Raw genomic sequence first — 25,513 nt, 5'->3', positions numbered from 1 at the left:
TTTTCTAACCTTCAGCCTCAACAGCCTTCTTTCATAAAGTCCTCAAGCTTTAGACTTCCTTCCTTTCTACATGGTTGAAATACTTGAAAAATTTGTGTAGAAATTCAGCTTTGATTTCAAAACAAAACAAACAAAAAAACTCCACAACTCACCTAAATGGCTGAAGATAATCTTGAGTAGCTGGCGTGATTTTATCTAAGGAAGGAAGAGCTAAGGGAGATAATTTTAATGTGTGCCTGTCCTTTAATATGCAGGTTACAACCTGGGGTTTTGAATCCTTGTGGGCACTTCCTAGTTTTCAATTTATTTTTTTCCTAAGAACATTTGATCTGGGTTTGATCCAAGTATCCTGCTTTTGAATCCTTCAGTAGTTGCTGCTTTGACTGTATAAGAAATGAGGCAGAGAGCTCCTTCCTCAATTTATGCAGCATTTTCTTTCAAAAGTCTGTCTTACACAGTTGCACTTTTCACATATTTACTTTAGTACTGTGTTATCTCTGCAGAGCCTGTACTTGAAGACCACTTAAAAATAACAGTTGTTGCAGAATATGGCTGAGTACTTACCTATGTTACAGCTTTTTTTAATTTTTATTTGCAGTAGCAGTTAGCAGCTTCTTTAAAGATGTTCTCTCTCCCCCCCCAAAACTGAACTGAGTTTTAATTCTAGAGACACTGTCTCCTTTTACTCTGCTGTATTTGTTGCTCTTTATCTTTTGTGCTCAAGTTAAGCAGCAGACCACCCTAAGCAGGAAGCGGGAAAAGCTGCTGACAGAATTCACTAGTGCTCATCCGCAAGTGAATTAATTTAGTATATACTGAGTGTATGCCGTGAGGGCTAACTTTCAGGTTTATCCTGTGGTCAAATATGAAGTGGAGTTACATTTGTGGAAAGATCGCTTACAGGGAATGGCTTTCGGGGTTTTTGTGCGTGTGGTTGTTTTTTCCCCTCTCATGATATTTAGCTAATTTTGTGTTTGTTGTTACTGTGTTTAATGTTTTTAAAACAAGCAAAAATTCTATCCGTTGTCATTGCTTCACACTTGGATGTGTCTGTTGCCTTCAACTAATACTCTTTCCTAAGTTACATTTCTGTAAGCTTTTTCAGAAATACAAAGCAAGAAACACCTCTCACCTCTCTCTGTTCTATTTAGACCTTACTAAGATGTAGTTAAAGGACTTTTACCTATATAAATACCATAAACCTTTGTATTCCTTTAATTAGGCAACAGATACACAGACTGGAAAACCTAGTACAAATGAGTTCATCTGATTTTGGTAAGTTTAACACATGTAATCTGACACTGGGATAGGTATCTGACTACCTTTTCATTATAGGCTTATATTATCACAGATCACATTGTGCTTTGACTCTTGACCAAGGGCTCATGGAGTGGGCCACAGAACAGCATAAGCCTGCAGTAAGGGTACAAATATAGGCAACCAAGTGATGTAAGGTAGTGTGAAAATACATAGTGGAAATGTTGTGAGTCAGTTTGAAACCAGATCTGCCTGCATAGTAGGTACACAGGGCAATCCTGACCTTAGTGGGGAATTTTGCATCAATTTGACTTGAGCAAGATGTCACCCCTAAGGTAGAATTTGGTGAAACTGTTAACTTATTTAATTAAAAATGGAAAGTTGCATCAAAACTCCCAATAACTATTTTAGTTACAAAGGTAGTGACTTTTTTCAGTGTTCTCTTGGCTTACATTTAAACAAGTTAGTTATATTTGTTTAGTTTAGAGTTATTTACAAACTTAAATTATCTTTGCAGCAGGATCGATAAAATGGGATCACTACAAAATGCTTTGTTTCAATTAAACACTAAGGCATGAGAAGCAGTATGTTTCTGAAGGATTATTGCAGCCTTGGGCTTATTCTAAGTTTGAAGGCTGAATTACTTAGCAAGTTGAGAAGTAATTACTCAGAAATAAACTGTCTGTAGTATATTCTCATTACAGATAAATTGCTAGTGTTCCAAGAGTGTGAGTGAATATTTTTACACATTATTATTTTGGTTTGGTATTGTCATGCTCTGCCATTTAAATCATTGGTATGAATTTATCATCAAGCTTCTTTCATATGCTTTTGTTGATTGTATCTTAAAAGTCTAATTTTGCTGACATTGAATACATAAGTGGAAATAGCCTTATTTTAAATTACATTTGAACTTTGATATGGTAGCCGGACATCAAGCAACTGTTCTGTAGTTCTTTTTCCCTTAAATTTAAGCATCTGCTTGGTCCTCTTCTCTGTATCCTGTTCTTCCTCTTGTCAAATAAGCTAGTAAAATAAATAGCTGTTGAATTTTATGCTTTGCACCAGGCTTTCTTTGTGACTTAGAGCAAGTCACTGATCCATCTGTGACTCAGTTCCTCCTTTATACAAGCAGGCTGGTAGGAGAGGGGTGTTGTGAGGAGTAAAATATTTAAAATGATCAGGCAGTGTGATGTTAGGTATTATTGATGTCTTAGATAAATTCGCTGTTGCCACTGTTTAAAACCCTAGTTTAGAGTTTTAACTCAGTAAATCTTTCTTGTGTGTATATGTTTTTACAGATATCAATACTGTATATTTAATTTCCTATCAGTCTTAATGAGCTTTGGAGACTTGGTACTGAGAACTGTGTAATGTGGAAGCCATATAAAATCTTTTCTTATGCTCTGTGTTGTTTTGTCTTTTTTTTTAAAATACCTGATATGTTCTTAACACTCTACTGTTCCTGTTTTGTTCCACTTACTTCATCGCTCAATGATTTATGACAGTATGCAAAAGATTTTGTAGTGAAATACTGTAATATAAAATTTTGCTTCAACAGAACTTCTGAGAACTTAGGGTAAAATATTTGTTACTGCTACAAAGCAGCAGTAATATCTATAAATAATTCCTTTAGAACAGAGTGATTGGAGCCTCTAAACCTGTGGTTCACTACCATGGCAGATCCTATGGCATCTTGAGTGGTAGGGGTAGGCTGTACACTGGAATATTATGGTACTTGTACCAGTTGATTTGCTTCACTCTGTGAGTGTTGTTGCTCACAAGATGTTGAGATTGTGCGTATAAGCCTAAAGTTTTATTTGTGGGGTCCATAACAAGTGGCATACGTGAACTTCAAGGTTACCTGGAGGATATAGGGGAAACAAAGGAGAGACAGCGAACAAGAAAAGGAAAGGGAAGACTCCCCAGTGGCCAGCTGGGAAGAGGAGCAAAGGCGACTGCCTTTCCCTAGACATGCAGTCAAATGCAGCAGGCGTCAAAGTTTTTGCCATTCATCTCCTCTAGCACGATACACTTTCATTGGGGCCTGCCCAAACTCCTCATTTGCTGTTCCCATTTATGATGCTCTTAATGATTGGCACGTGCTTAATCAGGTACATGTTTTGCAGGCTAACTGGTTGCTAAGCATTTGCATATATATATTTATATTATTGGACAGTAGTTACTGGGTATTTAAATGACTGTATCTGCTTTGTTATGCACTAAGTTTCATCCGTGTCTAGTATAAGCTGAACGCTACAAGGCAAGATGTGGGAATAAATGAGTGATTCTCACACCAATGGCAATAGCTTCCAATGAATTTCTGCCATAGTGATGGTGTTTGAGCTTGCAGGTGCAAGATAAGGAGGGTAACACCATGAGAACAACAGCTTCAGGGAGCAAAGGAAAGGAGACATACAGCCTCAATAAGTGGCTGAAAGAGTACAGAGCTGCAAGTGAAAGGCAGGCTACAGGATTGTGAGTGGATGGCTCTTAGCATTACACATTTTAAGGCACTGTGCAACAACGTGATGATTCCTAGGAAGAGAAGTTACAAAGCATATTTCCAAATAAGTCCACCTGCTTAAGTCCCTCAAGAGAAAAGGATGCTGAGAAATTGTTTCACACATCTTTTCTGAAGGTGTCTTGGAAGCAGACAGGGAGCAGGGCAGTAGGGTTGAATGATTTCTTCTAGCCCTGATTGCTTGCCTCTGCCACCTTTCCTGAGGGACTGGATGCCTTCTTTTCTCTGTGTATCTGGATGTGTGCCTGAGATGGTAAGATAAAGAATGGATCCCTCTGGCAAGATGACATTTAGAAGTGGGGTTTTGCCACCAGTCACCTTCCAAGTTGTCCTCAGAAAAGAGGGTGGCTTTCCAGTGGTCTTGTTTAATTACTGGGGAAAAGGCACATGTTACATGAGTCACAGTCTGGGCACATCTGCTTTGAGCTGTTGATCTCTTTTACTTCAGGTCAAGCTGCAAACTTGCACTCTGAAGCGGAGACCATCAGGTGTCAATGTACTGAGTTTTTGCATTATGTGAAAGTTTTCATCTTCAGGTGAGATTTGCACACAATTTACCAACTTATGTACTGAGCTTTGCTTCTTAGCTGTTTTCTGATTGTGTGTCTGTGTATGTGTGCTCAGGTATCTGGAACCCCCTAAAGTGGAATATGATGGAATGCTCCATCCATATGAAGAACTAGAAGCGCAGTTACCATCTGTGTTGGTGGAAGAGCTTCATGCTTTGACCATGCACATTGGTCACCTTTGTGAACTCCCTAGTAGTGTCCTGGCAGCATTTACAATTCAACATCAGGCAAAGGTTGATGTCTTTTATAAACTTATGAATTTTTTTTGTGTAACAGTACATATTCAACTTGATAAATTTTGGCCGAATAAGAATTAATCTTTCTTCAGGCTGAAATTGAAGTTATGCTTTGTATTTTTTTTTCCCCTTTATTAACTAAGTGCCATCCCATAATTGGCAAACTCAACTAATGAGCTCTGGATTTTCCATTGTTGTTTTTATTTATTTATTTATGTTTATGTTTTATAGCTTTTTAGAATTCTTCTTGCACTGAACAAATGAGGATATCTACAGGTAGATAAGTAGGCTTGAATTAGCGTGGTATGTTTAAAAAATTCCTTGGTGTTTGTCCTTACTAATAGTTAGAATTTCTGAGCTTCCCAGTAGGAGGGGCACTTTTTTTTTAAAATACATTCTGAAATCTGACTCAAAATAGGAAAAGATCATGCATATAAAGAAGGAACGTGCAGACATGGAAGTAGGCACTGCAACATTAAACACTAATAAAGTATACACCATTAATATTTGTGCATACATATAATAAATGCTTTTAAATCTTTTAGAAAGAAAAAGGAATTTCAGTCTTGGGTTGTATAAACTAGTATCTGGAGAGGAATGATCCACTGGAAAGCAGCATTTTGAATCTTTCTGTTCATTTAGCTTGTCAGTATGGCCACTGTTGAGCTGATGAAAGAAACAGTAATTTCGAGTAAACTTTACAGAAGAGAATATTAAAATTTTGGAATTACTTTAAGAGCACACTTTTCTGGAAAGGAAAGGATAACTAAGGGTGTTGTAATCTGTCAAGCTTGAATCAAAACATTGTGTTTAAATTGTAGTTTAGATCAGATTAAAGAATTCACGAACATCCTTTACAGACAGAATTAATTGTCATGAAGGTTTTTTGTTTGTTTTCTTTTTTTTTTTTTTAACTAAATGGTATTTTTGTGTGTTACAGTGTATTTCATCATAGATCTCCATAATGTTCACTGCAGGCAAAACATGTGCACATCTTCACGTGTCTTCGTACAGTATCCAGAATTTGCTAAAGAAATGTTAAAAATAATTAAATGTGTATATTTCCAGTCACAGGTCTTTCCCCCTTCATGGCATTTACTACACCTCCACTTGGATATTAACTGGCTAGTATTGGAAGTTCTTCATGTACTAAGTGAAAAAATGATGAGTAAGTATGTAGGTTTTTTTCTTGAACTTACTCTTGTACATATGACTTACCTAGTTTTTTCATGTTAATTTGTCTGGAATCATTTACTACTTTTGGTAGTTTTTAAGCATAGCTTTATTTAATAGGATAAACTCAAATATGGTGAAGGCAGGTTCTTCGTGAATCTTCAAGTAGCTGAAATTAAATTAAATAGCATTAGGAATTTGTTCTATCAAAACTTGACCAAGATTACAAAGTTTGTTCTCAACTGATGCTTACAACATACTAACAATACACTTTTTGACATCACAAATAAAAATACATTTGCAGAGATTCAGAATGCATAACAGTGAACAGCAATTTGATGAAAATGATGTAGAAAAAGTGTCCAAGGATGTACCAGAGCAAAGAGTCTCAGAACAGAGAATTCGTATTGTTAACCATATGTGATGCTAAGAAAATACTGGGCAAAAGAAGAAGCCTCAGTCAGAGGAGTTTGTAAAAGTACAGAAAAAGAAAAGGGACTTTAAAAAAAAGTCTTTAAAAGGGCAAACAGTAGATTGATAAGAATAAGCTGTTCATAGAAGCTAGATAAAAAAGGTCATAGAATGCAATTGAAGAACCCAACTTCAAGTTAGTTCAGTTTGCTGAAGAATTGTTAAAATACAGAAGACAACTTTATTTGCTTTGTGAGAATTATATCTATTGTTTGTGTCCATGCTAGCAAAATAAATCACAGAAATGTATTTTCTTCTATAATCGTGTCACTACAACCAAACTTACCCCCCACCTCCCATTATTATAAATTATCAATATAAATTCCATATCGAAATTGCAACAATTGGGAGTAATGTTGAGGTCCAGAAAGAATGCATTGTATGTTTAGCGCAGGTAACTGGTAATGAATCTGAACTCTTGGATTAGCTTTTGCCTGCTCTGAGTTCTGTTGCAACACAGCCTTGCTCAGATTAATGCATCTTCACTGTTTCTGCATGTCTGTGTTACTGGATAATGTGTGGATTGGCTGTTTGTTCTGTAATTCTAATTTTCTTTTATGATCTGTTGTGGGATAACCCATTTTCCTTTTTGGGGGCTTTTTGGAGAAAGGGTGGGAAAACTTGGAGGCAACTTACTGTCTGGAATTCTATATTTCTAAAGTTCTGAGTAATAATGCGGTAATCCATTTTTGTAAGAGAAAGCTTGTGCTTTTTAACAACAAAATTTACTGGTCAAGACAGTAGTGTCTCTGTAAAGTAAACTTGTTTACTTGTTATCTTGTCTTGTATTCTTATGTGCCTTGTAGAATTTCATAGGTTCTCATCTCATTCTGTAGAGTATGCTGAGTAGAAACTTCCCACTGCTGAGACCAATGGTGGGACAGTGGGTTCAGGGCTTCACCCTGCATTTCCAATAATAAAATACAGGCTCGTTCTACATATCTTCTGTTCCACTGATGTCAGGGGAGTTGTACTGTTGAAAAGCTTGTGGGATAAGATCTTACAGCCTCTTAACTTTACCATTTTATCTGTGTTAATGTCTACAAATGCTCAAGTTGGAATATGATCATGCCAGCTTTTTACATCAACACATCCAAAGGAAAGTGTTAGACCTCTCCAGAATTGTTTGTCATCAACTTGCATATCTGCAAAACATGTCATGGTTTCAGAACATGCGCACTGGCATGTGACAAAAAGGAACTTGCAGATAAATAAATCTTTATTCCACTGCAAAAACTGTGCCAATAAAAGGCTGTAAAGTGCCAAACTATTTTACTGTCAGCCAGAATAATACCAGACTTCAGGGTAATAATTCAGGGACTAGCTTGATCTTAGAATGGATGAACTTTCCCAAATGAGTTTGTAGATTAAAATTACATACAGTTCAACAAGCCAATTCTAAAGTATATAGAATAGAAAAAAAATTCCTCTCTGTCTTGTATTCCTACAGCCGGGACTAAATAGGTCTAACTTTCTTTTGTGTTTTAGGACAAGTTGTATATGCTAACCGCTTCATAAATCTAACCGGAGAGAATTTAACCAGTATCAGTTTATTTGAAACACACTGTGGAAATCTCATATCTGATTTAATAAGTTTGTCCATCAACAAGTATATAAAGGTAACTTTTTTCTTTATGTAGGACACAGGCAGTTAGATGCTTGTATTGGGACCCATATGAATTAGATATTGCACCAATCCATAGATGATTTCTTACTGCTAAGTTTTAAATGTTATGTATGGATTTATATCCCCATGTTTTAAAGAGTGTTATTTGTTAGGAGCTAAAATTGTGTTATATTTATTCATGACCATCTGGCAGTTGAATGAGAGAGTAATATTGAAATGCACTGTGTACAGAGCAGAAGTGAGTGCCACATTTCCTAAGTTCAGTGTTCCAGGTTTAATGCCAAACATGGCACAGTCTAAAAGGTTTAGAGCTATAGGTTCAAAAAAAAAAAAAAAATCTTTTCAAACCCTCTCAACAGAAACAAAAAGAGAGTAACTATAATCCTGGCAGTAAGCTAACTGGACACTTACAGACTGTCATATTACAGTTTATTGTTGCACTGCTCCTATTTCCACAACCTCATCTTTCTGTTACAGTGATTTTATGTTTGTCAAGGGAAAACTTGTCCTTCTCCTTTCTTTTCTTTTTCTTTCCTTCTACAGCTGCAGTGTTTTTCTCACTTGTTTTGAGCACTCCAAAGCTAGAAAGTCATAATAGCTCTGTACAGCAGCTAGTAAAAGAACTACATAATCTTCTTTGTGTCATTGTGAAACCTGCTTTAGGTGGGCATGTGTCATACACGAGTGCAGGACTGAACTCTGAGAATAAGTAGCAGTGACCACTGTATAATTTATGTTTTCCTAGTACAAAGACATGAAAAACGGAGTTCCCCTTCTTTCATATTACTGTTGGGGGGGTGGGAATGGCTGTACTAGCATTTGATAACTGTTCTTTTAAAGTATCTTTCTGTAGAGAACTCTGTTACCTTTTAAAATCAGTTTTATCTATTAAATTATCAGATAATACTGCAACTTCCTGCCCCATGAAAAGCAAATAGATGAGAGTAATTTTTTTAAAGGAAGATTCAAATAGCATCTGTTGACCATTGTGCTTGATGGTAGGCTTTGAAATGTCAGATGTTAAAATGAGAAATTCATCCTACTTCCACAGAGCTATATTACAAGGAGAGAAGATTTTTTTTTTTGCCACTGCTTTCTCTTCAGCTCTCCCTGGGCTTGAGGCTCAGAGCTTGAACTAGTTCTATTGGAGATTGATTTCTGAAGTGGAGCTTGCACTTGAGCTGGATAACATGTCTTCAGCTGGTGCCTCCTCTAGTATGCATTCATTGCTATAATCCAGTAATAGAAATAATGTCCCTCAAAACTGTTGAAAACACCGATACCCATAATAGATGACACTGCCAGATCATCACTAAAACACGTCATTAAGCTTTTGGCTGAGAATTTTCAGAAGTGCAGCTCTTAACATTGTGGGTATCCTTGAAAGGACGGATGTAAACTCTAATCCGCCAGACTCATATTTGCAGATCTGTTTCTTGGGGCAGCTCTGGTATCAAGACATTTGACTTGGATCATGTACTGAGCCCATTGTGCTCTGAGATACATTTGGCAGAGAAATATATATCCTTGGATATCTTCTTTCTATTTTCAACAGCATGTTTCTGGCACCAGGGCTCTATTGTCTCGACAGTACCACAGTTTGAGGTTATAACCATTCTTACCAAGATACTGAACTTGGGATGTTGCAAGCGGAAATCCAAGCTATCTCTGAAGAAAACAATGTCTCGATTATCCTTAGTCTAACCAGTATCTGCGTGGTGTCTTGCTTTGATACTACTAGCCAAACTCTATCCTGGATGGATACTGCACATCTTGTGCAGAAGAGATCCTGCTATCTTGAGAAGAACACAGTAGTAGGCGCAAGTAGTAGATGGAAAAACCTAGTTGCTGCAACAACTGGTACTCCATGTAAAAGGCCTGAAACTGTCACTTGTAAGATAGTTTGTGTACCTAGTATTTCCATAAAATCCTCCAGTGTTATAGTGCGTCTGTAATAAGTAGACTGCTCCTTTTTGAGGGATCTGTTTTGCTCTTTGGTGATGAGTCATAACCAGAGTATTTTTGAGGCACTTCATTTTTGGGAAGTTAGTAGTTAAATAATAAATTTTTCAACAGACTTTAGTAGTCACACTGATGTTTATTCTCAAGATAATATTTACATAAGATTAATTCAGGTTGTTGAGAGATTCCCATAACAGATCTTTAACTAAAAGCGTGAGGAGGCATAGGCACATGAAAAACTCTAAACAGCGTATGTGGAATGTGAATAATACAATTATGTTAAATATTTCAGTCTTGACCTCGTGGTGTATTTAAATTGATTATCAGGGTCCACCCTGGCAATTTCATAGGGTAAGCAGGGTTCTTTGTAGAGAGAGGAAAACAAATTATGTGTCACACTTCTAAATACATATAAATTAATATTTATAATTAAGTGTTCAGTATTTAAACCTGATTTGGAGCTGTATGAAAACAGCAGTTGTAAACCTATTATTCTAAAGGTGGGTGGTAAATCAAAAGTCTGTATCCTTATAGAATGTTATACAGATTTGAATCTATTGGTGATACACTTGTTCTTCTAATTGTGAGAGTGTGGTTTTTAGTCATTAACTCTCACTTCTGTAATGTCTTTCACGCAGATACTGCTGTCACTGGCATTGCATATTTTGATTTGATTTTTAATTTACACCATTAGATTTCCAAATTCAGAAATGATTTTAAGTACCAGTGTGATTTGAGGATAGTTGTGCATGAATGGATCAGGAAGAGCATGAGGATATAAAAATTCAGGATTCATCTCATCAGATCTAGGTGTCTAGGAGTTAGTTGGCTCAACTAGTCACTCTAGGTTCTTTTTATTGTCAGGGAAGGATAGCAACAGTTCTTTATCCTGCAGTGAGTTAGATGAATTAGTCTCTGTAGGTGCCCATTCCCGTCTATTTGCTTTAGAGGACAGTAAGTTGATTATTCAAACTTGGACTACTCATTGTTTAGGGATAAATTGAGTATGAGGTGCTTTGTCCTGCCTCTCTTCTTTCAACATTTCTGCTATTGTGTCCTTGTTGAAGGTAAAATGTGCTGAATTATGCTACTTAAGCAAAGTGTTTCTCACTATTTTTACTACCTCTGAATAGAATTCAGTGGATTCATAGGTCCTAAGACAGAGTAAGTAAAGTTTTGTCTATACTATGATTATTTCAAATACAGTGCTGGTAGGTCTTAAAAACATTAAAGCGTACAGAGAATTTTTATGTATTTAGCACTTCCTTTTGCTGTTTTGCTTATTTTGTTTCACAATTCAGGGAATGTAAAACTGAAAGATGAATCACAAGAAGACTACTTAGCATTTGAAATGCATCAGTCTGAGTGAATTTTGTTAAATATGGAATAGTAATCAAATAACGTACATGACTTGAAATATGCTGTTTTATGCATATTAAAAGAATGCCTTCCAGTAAATTTACCGAAAAGCAGATTTTGTGAAATGTTGTGGGAACATTAACATCCTCATGCCAACAAAAACATATTCTACTAGCATTATGCCTAGTCATTAAGGATTTTTCACTTAAAAATAGCAACAATAATAGCTATTAAATCATTTGAAATCTTTTTCTTATCTTCCCAAGAACATCAAGAAAATCTAATCAATCATTTTTTCTTTTCCATACTGTCAGACAATGAATCAGTATTTATTGAAATTCTTTTTCATTTAGCCCTCAGCATCCCGTTTTCATTTGGTTAAATAATGCTTGAAAGTGGCTTGGAAGAAATAGCACAACCTGTAACTTATGCAGAATTAGCAAACGGTCTTTGTTGTATGAGAGATATATTTCGGGTATTAATGAAATAATCCACTTTCCAATAGGTATTTGTAGCTATATTATTTAACTGCAAAAAAACCCAAACAACCAAAACCAGAGGAAATATTGGTACATAAAATGCAATTTCAAAAAATAACACTTTTCTGAATAATTGTATTGCATGTTCTCTTTCAGGTGAGACCTTCTGAGGCTCTTACTAGTCACCATTATCTCTGTACTTGCATTAAAGAATTATGGATTCTACTTATTCAGTTGCTGGACCACAGAAATAAAGGGTCTCACACAGAGGTAATGGAAGAGTACTGTTACACATGCATGCGTGTTAAATACGCAGTACAGTCACCAAATGTCCCCAGATTGCCATGAATGCACTAGTGCACATATCTGATAATAGAACTGAGCTTCATATTTGCTTTAGGAGGACTGCATGCTAGCTGTGATGCTTTAGGCCGCCGTCTTGAATGTGCATCACGTCCTGACTCTAGGTTTGCGGTGTACTGTTTAGTTATGACCTAGGGCACTGAAAAGGAGTGCTCCTTGTGCCAAGGAAAGCAAAGCAAAGGAATAGACTGTGAAAGTTGTGTGGTAGAACAAAAGAAAAGAAACCATCTTTACCCATTTTTAAAAGAAATTATTATTTGCAATTTATGTGTTATGTCATGCAATGGTTCATCTGCAGGCATTAGAAACATGAGTACAGTCAGACCAATGATCCATCTGGCCCATGTTTCTGTCTTTGATACCCATTCCTTAACTACCTGTACAAAAACAACCTGTTTTTTGTTTTTGAATCTTGCAGTTGCTGACTTCTTTTGATGCCCTCTTACACTTTTATTGGAAGAGCCAATCACTACCTGTTCTCCTTCCTTGCACCACTATTACTTTATATGTCTCTTCAGTTTTTTTTCTGGTATCTCTTCCCTTCTGCCTTTTCTAGGCTAAAGAGTCTTACTGTATTTAGTCATTCTTTTTACAGGTGCCATTCTTTGCCTGTGGTCATCTTTGTCACCCTTCTCTGAACCTTTTTCCATACTACTACATCCTATTTCAAATGGCAGAGTACCAGCATTGCATGCAGTATTCCAAGTATGGGTTAGGTGGCCATATGATCTTATACATTGCATAATGATATTTTCTATTTTGTTCTTTTCCTTTGCTAATATTTTCTAGTGTTTTGATTTTTCTTTGACTGCTGGTTAGAACTGAGCTGGTGTTTCTCTGACTGAAAATTAAGAAGTGTCAAAATCCTTTGAAAGTTTTCTGAAATAATCTTTATAAACACTAAAGCTGCCATCTGCACAATGAGTACTGTTCACTTAGTATAGAATGAAGTACTTCACAGTGTAGTGTTTGTACTCATAGCTATTTGCTCATTAATGACAACAGATGTAAAGGTGGACAACACAAGTGAAACTTCATTAGTGTTAACTGTTCATGCTAGCACTAGCATGTTGAAGCATAAGTTAGGATCAGGACCCAGCTAAGGTGGGTGAAATACAGGTGCAAAGAAGTTGCAGAGAGTTTCTGTGTAATTAGGGAAGATAGGCACAGGCTGTAAGAAGTAGTAATATTGTGGTGTAGACAGGGATCCGAGCCAAAGAATTAATCAGTTTGTCAGTGCTAGAACAGACTTGGAACAAAACAGGGAATTTGAACCTCAGTTTGCTGTCTTTCACGTTGATTCTCTACCATCTACTACTATATTCCTCTTGGTTAGGTTAGGCTGGCACTTAGAGTTTTACAAAAATCTGTTATAAAAAGTCTTCATTAAAGAACTGTAATCTCTCTCATGTGAGTGTTGGTGCACCATCCCGTCTGCACATCGTCATTCCACCAGCTTGTAATTTTGTCTGTGAAGTATCACACCATGTTCTTCCTTGTGACCAAAGCTTGTCCTTTCACAATGCTTTTTACTGGCAATTTAAAGCTGATATTCTAAAGTAGCCCCAGGTTTTCTCTGGTAATAATGAACACTGGTTTTTGTTATTTTCTTTAAATGGCTTGTCATCTTGCTTGTTCTCTGAAAATTAATCAATAAGACAGTATTGTAGAGAAAATTGTTAACATAGGCTTTGTAATTCAACACAGTTCAAATTTACTTTTTCATTTTCTATAGTGTTTCTGGAGCTTGGTGAACAAAAATCTAAAGAATATTTTTGAAAGGCCAAGTAGTTCTGAAAGGATGTCTGGTTTTGAAACAATTCAGTGTAAAGACCCGTTGAGTTTTAGCTGGTGGATTATTACTCATCTGGCATCGCTCTACCAGTTTGACCGTAATGGAAATCTAGATGAAAAGGTGGGTATGCTTTTTTCTAAATACGTAAAAGTTGTTATAATTTATTCAGGTCTCTAACTTTGCTTGGTTATTTTTGTTGGCAGAAAACAATTCATGTTGTAATACAGGAATTTTCACACTCCTTAAGAAAAGGTCCTTTAAGATTGGTGGTGTTAAAGTGTGCTTTGTACAAGTCAGTAAACATTCCAGGAGCCCCTGACATACTCATGTTATACACCACATATTCAGTAGATTACTGTGTTTGGGAAACTTGAAATATCCCAACTAGTTAGTAGCACATATACTTAATGATGTAGCATATGTTTTAAGACTGTCTGCCTGCAGCATAAATGCTTCACTGGGTTTGTTGTTTTAGGAACTGAACATATTAGAGTGTACTGTACGAAGTATAAACCTCAAACATTGACTGTGTAATTGTTAATGCCACTTTTTAAAAAAAAAGCGGTAGGTCTGTTCTGGGTAAATTCCAGTCTGTCTAATTGCATTCCCTTTGCATTGCAGCAATGGCATGATGAGGTGCACATATGTTTGTGTATGCAGTTTAATTTTCTGTATTGGTGTGGTACCAATAGACACTGTTTAATAACTGTTGAATTCAAGTTTCAGTTTAGGAAGTTCTGGCGGTAAGTTGCAAGATGTTTGCTCTTAGAAGGTGGCCTTAGATTTTCTTACTGGCTAGAGCAGGCTAGTCCCCGATTAATCAGGTTCTTGTCTGTGAATCTCATTGTGAGGGACTTGACATTACCATGCATTCTGTAAGGGACCTAGATGAGACCTGCATATGCCACTCCTACACCTGTAAGATGTATATAGGGCCATACTTGGTACTGATGCATCAAATTCCTTCATGGACCTCGCTGCAGTTTTCTGCAGTTCTGGCATCATATAAGCCCTGACGCTTCTTTCATTCTCTTACTTCATCCTGCCTAGTCTTAAGTTTCTAATCATTTATTTGCAAGGAAAGAAGCATTTGTTGAGGCAATTCATCCTTTTTGAGAGGTACGAAAGCTGACCATTTTTCTTAATTGACTATAGAGGGAGCTGACTAGAAGCCAAAGAGATCGCTGAAGATCCAGAAATCTAGATTTTGTGGACTTTTTTTGTCTGATAGTGTTTTTGGCGCTAGGGAGAATCATGTCATGCCATCTTCTGTCATCTGTCCTTTTGTTCTTTGATCTTTTGCCTCATTGTAGTTTGGGGGTGGGGTGTTTTTTTGAATTGGTTGGGTTTATATTCCCTAGTTTGCCAAGCACCAGCTATATATGGCTTCTTCCACAAATTGGGCTCAAATACCCTTTCTTGTAAAGTGTCTTTTATTATTTGTAATATAGTAGTGTGTATTAAAACTGGAAATGTCATACCCTTTTTCCTTTTTCCCAAAATCTTTACCATGTTTTCCTGTTCTGACTTGGGACGAAAAGTTGAAAACCTTGAAATACATTTGTGAACTGCAGATCTGTAAAGAGGGAAGAGTCTGATCACATCAGTTGATCAATTTGTTTTGATAACTTAAAATCCCCCCCCCCATCTTTAGATCTTTAAAAGCATTAGTATATAAACAGAGAAGGAAGGAAAACTGTTGAACTTCTGTGAATACTTCTAATCCTACGTAAAATTAGACTTTCTAATAAAAGTAAGAATTACTTCAATTGATTTTTATCTTGCAAATTCCCTGATTTGTCAAAAAAAAAAAAAAGTTAGGGAAGGTGTGGTAACTCTGCTTGAATATTTAGCTGAAAAACTCATGACCATTTCTGGTGACTAGAGGACTTGATCAACGTGGGATGCTTATGCTTCTGCTGCTTGCAGGTTGACAGATCCTTCAGGATCCTGTGGCAGGCTGCTCATTATCATGTGGTTCAGTCTTTTCTGATAATACCATTGCAAAATAAAGCAACTTCTTATTCATACAGTATAAAATTGCAGACCACATCTGATTGTTATACGGAAGGTTGTCTCAAGCTTCACTTGTTTTTGCCCCATTACTATGGTAGTGGGGGAGGACCACAAACCATAGTGTATTTCAGAGGGACATTGGGGAAGATTAGAATTACTATACTCCCTGCTTATTAGAGGAACCTACATGGAGAGAAAAGGTTATTCCCAGGTTGAATACAGAAACCAGTGTGAAGCAGACATTTATCCTGGGTTTCTTATATTTTATGCCCTAATCAAAATGCAGTGATACTGTTTACTTTGATCATTGGATTTTTTTTTTCCTGTCTCTCATACTGATACATACTATGTATTTAGCCTCATGAGAGATTATTTTTTGCCCCAGGCACTATATTATTTAAATAAGCCAAACAGATGTAGAATGGAAAAAAGGATTCCTGTTGTTCTTATTTTAAAGTAAGAATCTGAGATGCAGTGACAGGAAGTGACTTGCCCGAGATTAAATAATATTTTTTCCTTAGAGCCCACCTGGGAGAAGAGAATTTCCAAGTCTCGATTTGTAAATCATGAGACCGTCCTGTGCATGCTCCCCTTGATGTTTCCAGTAGTCTTTATGTTCAGACTGTTAGCTGTGCTTTGCATTTCTCTGAGTGTGACTGTGAGTTTGTCCAGGGATCCCTGTTCTCTTAAGTGCCATGGGTGCTTACAAAAAAAATCTATTGGTAACAGCAGTGCCTTTTCACACACCACAGGAATGTAATCTGTCATGGATAGTTGATGGTAACCATTTTTCTTTAGGTCCAGTCTGCAATGCCCCTCCACCCCCCATCCCCCTGCCGAATTACAGCCTCAAACATTCTTTGAACATTACAAGACCGTGATATAAATTTGTGAAGTCAGTGGAATTACATCAGGGCTCAATGTAGTCCTGTTTTGTTGGTTAAACATCTGATATGATAGCTTCGTGACACATGCTTTCTTTTAATTAACTGTGATCAGAGGTGGGAGGGTGATGTGTCATAATGATGGTTATTCATGTGCTCTGTAGTAAAAATTGCCTCTAAGCCTATGTCATCTGTGGGAGATTTTCAATTTTTTAATGTGGTCTGCATGGCCTTGAGGTTATTATGAAAGCTTTTAAAATTCTAAATAGGTTTCAGACTTGCTTCTTTTTATTTTTTCCCCTTTAGCTCATATAACATAATTTCAAATATGCAATGATTCATATATATTGAATATATATTTCATAAACATGAAACCATTTTTTTAAACTGGAAAATTTTGGCCAGGTTTCTTAGAGACTCTGTTGTGAGTGTTGTACAGTACATGTCTTTCCATAACCCTCCATTCAGGTCCCACTTCACTCTTCTGAAAAGCAGGATTTGTACATTTGAAAACCAAATGGGACCTTATGAGAAAATTTGCTACTTCTGAACATTGCAGGGGTCAATTTCAATATACCATGGGCTAGGGAAATATAGGCAGTATTACTTGGGGCTAAGAATTCTTGCCTTTGAATAGAATAATCTGAAATGACTACATGGCAAGATATGCAAACATGGACATCCAGCTGAGAAGCTTGGTATGGCTCTTCCAGGTAGTCAGCTGTTAGTCCTTGCAGAAGTTTCTTCCTGCAAACCCAGAGGGTCTCAGCTTAAGTTTTTGGTCGTAGCAGCACTTGTGTGCCCTGTAAGGTCTTGAGGTATGTATTCTCTGACAAGGATGGATTGTAAACAGTTGCCATGCCATATCACCAGGGTAGCAGGGAATACTGTTAGGATGTAAATTTAGTGAGATTTGCATGAAACAAGTCTGTTAAGATAGAGACAATTGAGGCTAAAAAAAAAAAAAAAGAAAAAGAGCACAGCAGGTGATTGGTGTCACTTTTTCCTGAGTTTGGGCTGAACCTGGGTGCACTCTTGTAATCAATTTCAGTTTGTGTCAGGAGTTCGCCCTAGATTACTCCAAGATCTTGTAAGGTGATCTGCATACTGCAGAAGCTGGAACTTTGGCTATAAATTGTATAAATCATGTGTCCTTAGGCTATAGGGTTGCTAAAAGCATGTTCTGAGCAGGTTCCAGACATTCAGAGGTCTCATAGTCATTTAGCATGACTCTACTATCTACTCACCTCTGATAAATCTGGCTTTTGAACAGTTGATTAGCTTTTCTTGGGATCTGCAGTAAGACCATGCCAGTGTGTAGGTATTCACATAACATCAAGCTCTAAAATACAGCAGTCAAAATACGACATAAAATACTAGCCAGAACTGTCTAGGAATGCTGATTGTGCAATGGGTTTTACTCATTATTGAAGTGCTACTTTTACTCCTTAGCTACTTGTTGATGCAGTGGCCTCTCCTCCTGTGACAGGATGCTAGCTCTGGTTTCATGATACAAAGGCTTTGGCAGTAATGACAGCTTAAGAAGTCCTGTTTACCACCCTAGGCATGATATGCCTTCTGCTCTTGTGGTGCAATTATTTGTGTCCCTATTCTATGCCCTCGGTCAGGCCCTCCTCCCTTTTTCCATTCTTTCTTTCTCTCCTAAAGCTCTGGGTCAGTTCACTGATGTGGTTCACGCTGTCCCTCACAAACAGAAGTACCAGAACAACTGAGTGGTGGCATGCTACAGCTGTGAGGGCAGGAAGAACAGCTGCCAGGATGAGGAGGAAGCAGTGGGAACTCCTTAATTGATGCTGCTCAAGTTCCTGAATCGTGAAATCACAGCTTTAGTGTAACTTCCTGCAGATCTGTCCTTTCATTCATATTTGTTCCATAAACAGTCTACAGACTGGGACTTGCTACCATCAGCAATCTTTCAGAATTCTCTTTTTCTTGTGCAAAAATGTAAAGCCACCAAGTAGTCAAATCGTGTTACGTTAGTATTAGTGCATCTTCTTAAGAGTTCATCTTTAAAATTCAGTCCTTTCTGGAGTTCTGTGGAATTGTCACCAAGTCACAGCATTAAGTAGCGTAGTCAGTAGCAGAGGAGAATAGGGCACAATGGTGTTGCTGCTGGAAAGTAGTTATATTTCAATTACCAAAGCATAAGATGCCCTTTATTGTAAGCTAGATACAGGCATTTAAAGGACAGGTATCTGCAGAATAATTTACAGGGCTTAACAGTGTGGTAGAGGAGGGAATGAGTAAGGAGGGACAATGATGAAAGTACTGTGGTCACTCATGTAGTTATCTACACAAGCTGAGTGTAAGAGATGACTTTTGGACCTCCTAGAATTCTCAGTTTGTTGGCTTGGTTGCCTTTTATTTTTTTTCTGGGAAAGAGCCTTAGTTGCAAAACCTTCTACCCTTTTCTTCCCTGCTTTGCCTAAGTATGTTTTTTTTCTCTTCCTTTTTAATACACTTTGCCACGCAACTGTCTTACTTCACTAGCATGGTCTAGTTGATTCAAATGGATAGTCATCTGTCTTCCCAAGCTGAAGAGTATGTATTATGGGCCATATTTGACCTACACTATATTTTTTATCTATATAGGCCATTACTATCTGGCCAACTCCTTACTGAATTGGCCAAAACAATCCTTAATGTTTGGCCTGGGAAAAATGAGTTAGAAGTGGTTTTTTTCATTGAAAAGGAAAAAAACCAAGAAAAGGTGACATTGTACCTTCTCCTTCTTCTTACCCCTTATATCTTCCTTTTTACAGAATGTTAAAGAAAGAAATTGTAAGACATACTTACTGCTTGTACTGATCAAAAATGCATGCATGTTTTGCTTCTTTACTAAAAGTGAAGGTTGCGATTGCAAACGAGTCACTGAAACCAGTTTAAATTGCGTACTCTTTATTTTCGGCTCTATTCATTTTTGAGGCATAATTTTTAGGACAGATATCAATTACGTTCATAAAATGAAAAAGCTGGTTTTAGTGATGACTGCAATATGCTGTCATGAACTGAAATATTTCTGGAAATCTCTTGCCTGCTTATTTTCATGTTATTATGTAATGATTCCTGTGAGCAATACAAATGCTGCTAATCATTATTTTTCAGAAACGGAAGGAATCCAATTGGAAATTTGTGGAAGAACTCCTTAAAAAATCCACTGATGCTCAAGTAAGTGTGTAAAGGAAGAAATAATGAACAAGGGAAGTGTCAGGGATGCTTTCAGGAAAAGACAGTGCTTGAAACAAAGTCAAACTAACAAGCGTATTTTTGGAATTCTAGTGTGTTTATCACAGGTAAATGAACATCCTGGACGTAGCTGAACTGTGGCAGTATACAGTTCCCTCCTTGTTAGCGGTTACACTTGCTTTAAAGTGGTTGTGCTTGATGCTAAATTGTCAGATAAAGGAAAAAGATAATTATCCTGGAAGGGAAGGTATTTGGCCACTCAGACAAGATGTATTCAGAATAAGAACTGGATGCTTAGAAAATGTAAACCAGATACTGAATGTAAGGATATCAAGTTGAGGAGACATGATGAGGGAGATAGTCAGTTGCATTGAAAATTCAGCTATATCCTCATCACAGCGGGAAGGTGACTTGCCTTGCTGAGCAATTTGTCTTACAGGCTTGAATCAAACTCTTACTGATAAGGTTCTAGTTTCTGAGCACTCATTTCATACCTTATCATTTTTCTTTCTGCAAAACTGTTAATGCAATGCTTCATGGCCCAGAGGTCAGAATTGACCTCCTTTTAAAATGCTTTTAAATATGCTGTTCATCACATTTTTAAATATGTTACGTTGTAGCTCTGTAAATTTGTTCTGAAGTTGCATGGTACAAATTGCAAATGCTGTATCAGCAACACCTATAAAAATAATTTCTTTAATTTGCGTATGCTTAAGACAAGAATAAACATGGTTATTTTCTTATTTGGTCGCTCATGAAATAAAAAGCCATCTGCACAGTTCTGTTGTTGAAAGCAAAAGAGGAATCAGTTCTTTTTTTTATTATTACTGCCTTGCTCATGCAGCAGCAACAGCTGCGGTTGAAGCTGGAGTATGGAACAATACTTGTTACAATTACGGTTTTTACAAAAAGATATCTTGTAGTTGTTAGGATAGTTGAAACAATAGGGTATTTAAAAAGTTGGAAAATCATGCTATACATAAAGTCTAATGTTTATGTAACAAGGTTAACTCTTTTTGAATGATTTCACAGTACATAACTGAATACGCACACTGTGCATATACATTAAAACTACAGTGATGACTTCACTTATTGGGTGCTTACTGTTCTGTGAGAGAAACTGGAGAGATGTACATGAGATAAGAGGCATAAAAACCGTGAGTGGCTTATTAGCCACCTTCCTGTGTTGCATCTTCTGTACGTCAGCAACCTGAGAAACAGTAAGAGGACACTTGTAATTACATTTTTCTTCAAAATATTCCTCTTTTCTTGTGAGTGTTTATTGTTTTGAATAAAGATTACTCTGAAGTTGAATGTATATAAAATATACAGCTTTTTGATGCTTCTGTTAAACAAGTATTGAATTGTAGACAGTTTAGAAAGGCAGCTAGATGGCCAAGTTCAGAAGATTCGAATAATGAGTCAGTCATGACACAGTAATATGAGGCAAATATCAGTTTTAATTTCCAAAGGCAACCACTATTGGAGTTAAAACAAACCCTCATTTACCAAGGATATGTTTGCAACTATTACCAACAGCCTAAGGAGCCATCTAGTTTATTTCCTTTTTTTTTTTTTAATTTGTTCATTGTTTTTTCTTGCATTATGGAGTTAGCTGCTTGTAGGAGGTGTCCTTGGAGAGCATTAGTCCCTATATGTGTGTGCACAAGTACATGTAGGTACTTCTATTAAAAAACGCATCCTGCTTGCTATCCCTGCACACCAGCCTTCTTGACAGTGTCTAGGAAGGAGATTTTCTTTTACCAGTAGACATGTCCATCTCCTCTGTTGATCTGTCAGCTTCATGTGGTCACTCTTATCTTAATCTTTTGCATCTCTGAAGTATCTCCTGAGTGAGTATGTTTGAGACCAGAAAATGTAGGAATGAGAAGCACAAGGAGATATCAAGAAGTCAATAATGAAATGAAACATGGAGAAGCAGGAAAAAGCAAAAGGGAGAATAGTGGTCTTTGAATGAACAAGAGGACAGTATCGATGATACTGCCCACTAACACTTGGCTTGATTTTGTTAGTAAGTCCTACCTGAGCCATCCTTTTCAGTATATACCCTCTGTTATTTATACTAGAGATGCACGGTAATAGCTGTGCAAAATAAGTTAGAAGAAATGATAGTGCTGAATCACTCATTTGTAAGAAAGGGCAGGAATTGGTGGTTAGAAACTTCATTTTTAAGTATATGGGAGCTTAAAAACTAATCATGTTCAGTACATAGTATGTCCCTCAACCTCATAATCCACTTGTGCTTGTTGCTCCCTAATTTCAAAAGCAGAATGGGAATATACAAAGGATGGGAGGAAATGGAGATGAAATCAAGTATGCATAGTTTTGTGTATTCAAAAGCATCTGAAAAAGGTGCAGACCATACATTTGTAATGTAAATTGATAATCTCCTTCCTACCAGTAACTGTTAATTTCTCTTCGTGTGAACTTCAATTTCTGTGTTGTGAAAAGATGATTTAATAGGCACTGTTGCAGACGTGGATTTTGAGGGTAGGGGAGTGCCATGAAAGTAGAGAAAAGAATGGTCACCTTTGATGATGAATCAGCAGAAACTGGAGTTAGCTTTAACATCCTTAGGACAGCTAAGTATTGGGATGCAAAAATGACTAACCAGTGTTAAACCTGCAGCATTTGGGTAGTTTCAGTAAAACTGTTGAGTATAGTGATTCCCAGCAGAGAGAGGGCAGCCCTCATGCAGGCAGTGGAGCGCCTGAGCCATCTTCATCCAGGATATACCTGATTTTGGGGATGGTAAAGACTTCCTGAGGAGATGTCCTATGTCCAGGTGAAGGTGGCAGAGGGGTGCTGCAGTGCCCTGTCTCCAGGTAGGAACTCCTTCTTTATAATGTTATAGTCAGCCTGCTTTTGACCAAGGAAAAGATGTGAAGGTGGTATTCAGGTTAGGGGACCAATGGAGATGGGAAGCATAAATACTCTATTTGTGAGCTGTAAATAAACATAGGAGCAATAGTGGATACCTGTGCAAGTGTAGAGTGCTGCTTCCTTGGATATATCCTTTCAGTTTCAAACAGTTGACAGACTGGTGAGTTTCTCAGCTGGAAACTGCTCCCTTTTTTTATAATTCTCGGTGGATAGAGTTGAAGACAATTGCTCGTGTGAAAGATCTCCCATCTGTATCACAAAAAAGGACGTTTATGGGGAAACTAGTTACATAAGTATTCCCTACTTCTGTTGTAATTTGGATGTCTGTTACTGGGCTAATGACAAAAGTAGAGCTGGTTTACAATTCTATTTGTACTACAAAATGAAAAAGGCTGTACTAGAAATATTAACATAGTTGTATTTTTATACTAGGCAACATCAAACTGACTAAATTTATGGATTGTCAGTATAAGATAAATTTGTATTTACAGAGTTTTATTGTAAGTGAGAATCAAAAGCTTTTTTATTCATAAGAACTAACAGCAGTCTGTCTTATTAGCCTTCTCTCATTTTAGAAAATAAATGCTTCATGTTGTTTCATTTCTGCCTCAATTTTGTCATACCTTCACTATATTTTTTGTTTAATTCTACTCTAAAAGAGATACAGAAGTATTTGTTGGAGTTCTAGAAAACCAATTTTGTTACTACAGTAGGAGGTCATAAGAGAAAAATGTTGTGTTTAGATACTACTATCATTTTGATAGTATCTGGTATTCTTCCCTTCTGTGATAAATTAAAAGCTGACTACCTCAAGAGTTCTGGTAGTATTTCCAGCAGTGCAAGAGAACATTTTAAGCAAAAGAGCAATGAGAGAGTCCATTAATCCCAGGGATATTTGAAGTCTGGAGAACTTTCATATTAAATTTGAGATAAAGCCTTCAGTACTATCCTGGTTTTGAAAACTGTTCTAAAACTATTGTTGGACAGATAAATAATCGTTGAAATTGAAGCTGCTCACGGTACCATATTTACTGTTGAATTAATTTAACTGAAGCAGTCATTGTTTGTTGAAGTAGATCCTAAACATAATCCTATGCACAAATTACAGCTTTAAGACTAAGCATTCTCTTTCTAAAGGGTGCTGGTTTGGTTTTTTTTTGTTTGGTTTTTTTTTTTTTACATCTTTCATAATGTTAAACCATGACGTGGGTAGATCTCTCTAGAGAAATAGGTATGTTCAGCTGCAGTTTTTTGTTTTATATCAAGACTCTTGCTTTTATTCATTAAAAAAAAAGCAGCTGTTGAAAATGGCTGCAGTTCTGTCCCTTGTTTTTTTATAAAAGATTGTTATTTTGGGAAGACTACTGATTTAATAGTTACAGTTATGTCGTAAATAAAAACAATACTTGAGGGTCACCTTTCATTTGTAGGCATTTTTATTATATTTGAACTACTATTCTGTACATCTTTTAATGAGTCTCTCCTGAAGAGTTTCTTTTCTATTTTAGGGGTTTCGTATGTTGTTATACATAATGTTTTGAATATATAATTTTCTATGGCAACTGAAAATGCCTTTTCAGTTTTCAAGTCGTTTAGAAATATACCACTTTAGAAGCCATACGCCCTACCTTAATTGTTCATGAGAAGGCAGACATGATTAGAAGTTATTGTAGATGATTGGCGTAATTGTTTACAGTATTCTGATAAAGTGTAGCAAATAATGTTTTTGACATGAATGTATAGCGAGGTAGAGATAAGTTAGTGAGTTATAACTCCTTTGTGTAGCATTGAAAACAGGGGAAAAAAGCAGCTCTAAGACATAGTAAGCCATAAGAAGTAGCATTGTTGGTAAGAGCAGAAGTCTTGCTCTTTCAGTAACAGGTACTTAATGAAAGACTATTTTAAAACAACAACAACCACTAAACAACCAACCAACCCCCCCCAAACAAACACACCCCTCCCCCCCAACAAACCCCAATACAACCTAATGCTATCTTTTTCCATTATCTGGCATCAGTGATTTTTTTTTTTTAATTATTATTATTATTTTATTTAAGACCTTTCTGAGCAAGGTGAGCTTGGGACATAATTTAGGATATAGCACTGTAATTGGAACTGAAGGGGTCAACTTCCCAATATTTATCTGAGGCATGGTTTCCTTCATTCCCCTTCCTGGGTGTCCTGGTTTCAGCTGGGACAGAGTTATTTTTTTCTTTCTAGTAGCTGGTATAGTGTTGTGTTTTGGGTTCAATATGAGAAGAATGTTGATAACACACTGATGTTTTCAGTTGTTGCTAAGTAGTGTTTAGACTAAGTCAAGGATTTTTCAGCTTCTGATGCCCAGCCAGCACGAAGGCTGGAGGGGACACAGCCAGGACAGCTGACCCAAACTGGCCAAAAGGGTATTCCACACCATGTGATGTCATGCCCAGTATATAAACTGGGGGGGGTTGGCCTGGGTGTGGATTGCTACGCAGGAACTAACTGGGCATCGGTCGGTGGGTGGTGAGCAATTGCATTGTGCATCACTTGTTTTGTATATTCCAATCCTTTAATTTTCATTGTCATTTTATTATTGTTATTATTATCATTATTAGTTTCTTCCTTTCTGTTCTATTCAACTGTTCTTATCTCAACCCACAAGTTTTACTCCCCCCCCCCCCCCCCCCCCCCCTTCCCCACCCCCT

General features: G+C 36.9%; 1 protein-coding gene across 1 annotated transcript in view; it reads left to right on the top strand.

Moving 5' to 3' along the window:
- MMS22L (MMS22-like, DNA repair protein) overlaps positions 1 to 25,513 on the top strand; it is a 98,386-nt gene that overhangs the window by 7,245 nt on the left and 65,628 nt on the right. Inside the window, exons 5-12 of the mRNA XM_010573440.1 lie at positions 1,223 to 1,275; positions 4,230 to 4,317; positions 4,406 to 4,583; positions 5,661 to 5,754; positions 7,719 to 7,849; positions 11,814 to 11,927; positions 13,756 to 13,935; positions 19,842 to 19,904. Coding sequence (XP_010571742.1) covers positions 1,223 to 1,275; positions 4,230 to 4,317; positions 4,406 to 4,583; positions 5,661 to 5,754; positions 7,719 to 7,849; positions 11,814 to 11,927; positions 13,756 to 13,935; positions 19,842 to 19,904 — 901 coding nt within the window. The remainder of the gene's footprint in view (positions 1 to 1,222; positions 1,276 to 4,229; positions 4,318 to 4,405; positions 4,584 to 5,660; positions 5,755 to 7,718; positions 7,850 to 11,813; positions 11,928 to 13,755; positions 13,936 to 19,841; positions 19,905 to 25,513) is intronic.

Source organism: Haliaeetus leucocephalus, unplaced genomic scaffold (genome assembly GCF_000737465.1).
Source record: "Haliaeetus leucocephalus isolate CR32 unplaced genomic scaffold, Haliaeetus_leucocephalus-4.0 Scaffold384, whole genome shotgun sequence".
In the NCBI taxonomy this organism is placed as follows: domain Eukaryota; kingdom Metazoa; phylum Chordata; class Aves; order Accipitriformes; family Accipitridae; genus Haliaeetus; species Haliaeetus leucocephalus.
This window is presented reverse-complemented; position numbering and strand designations above follow the sequence as displayed.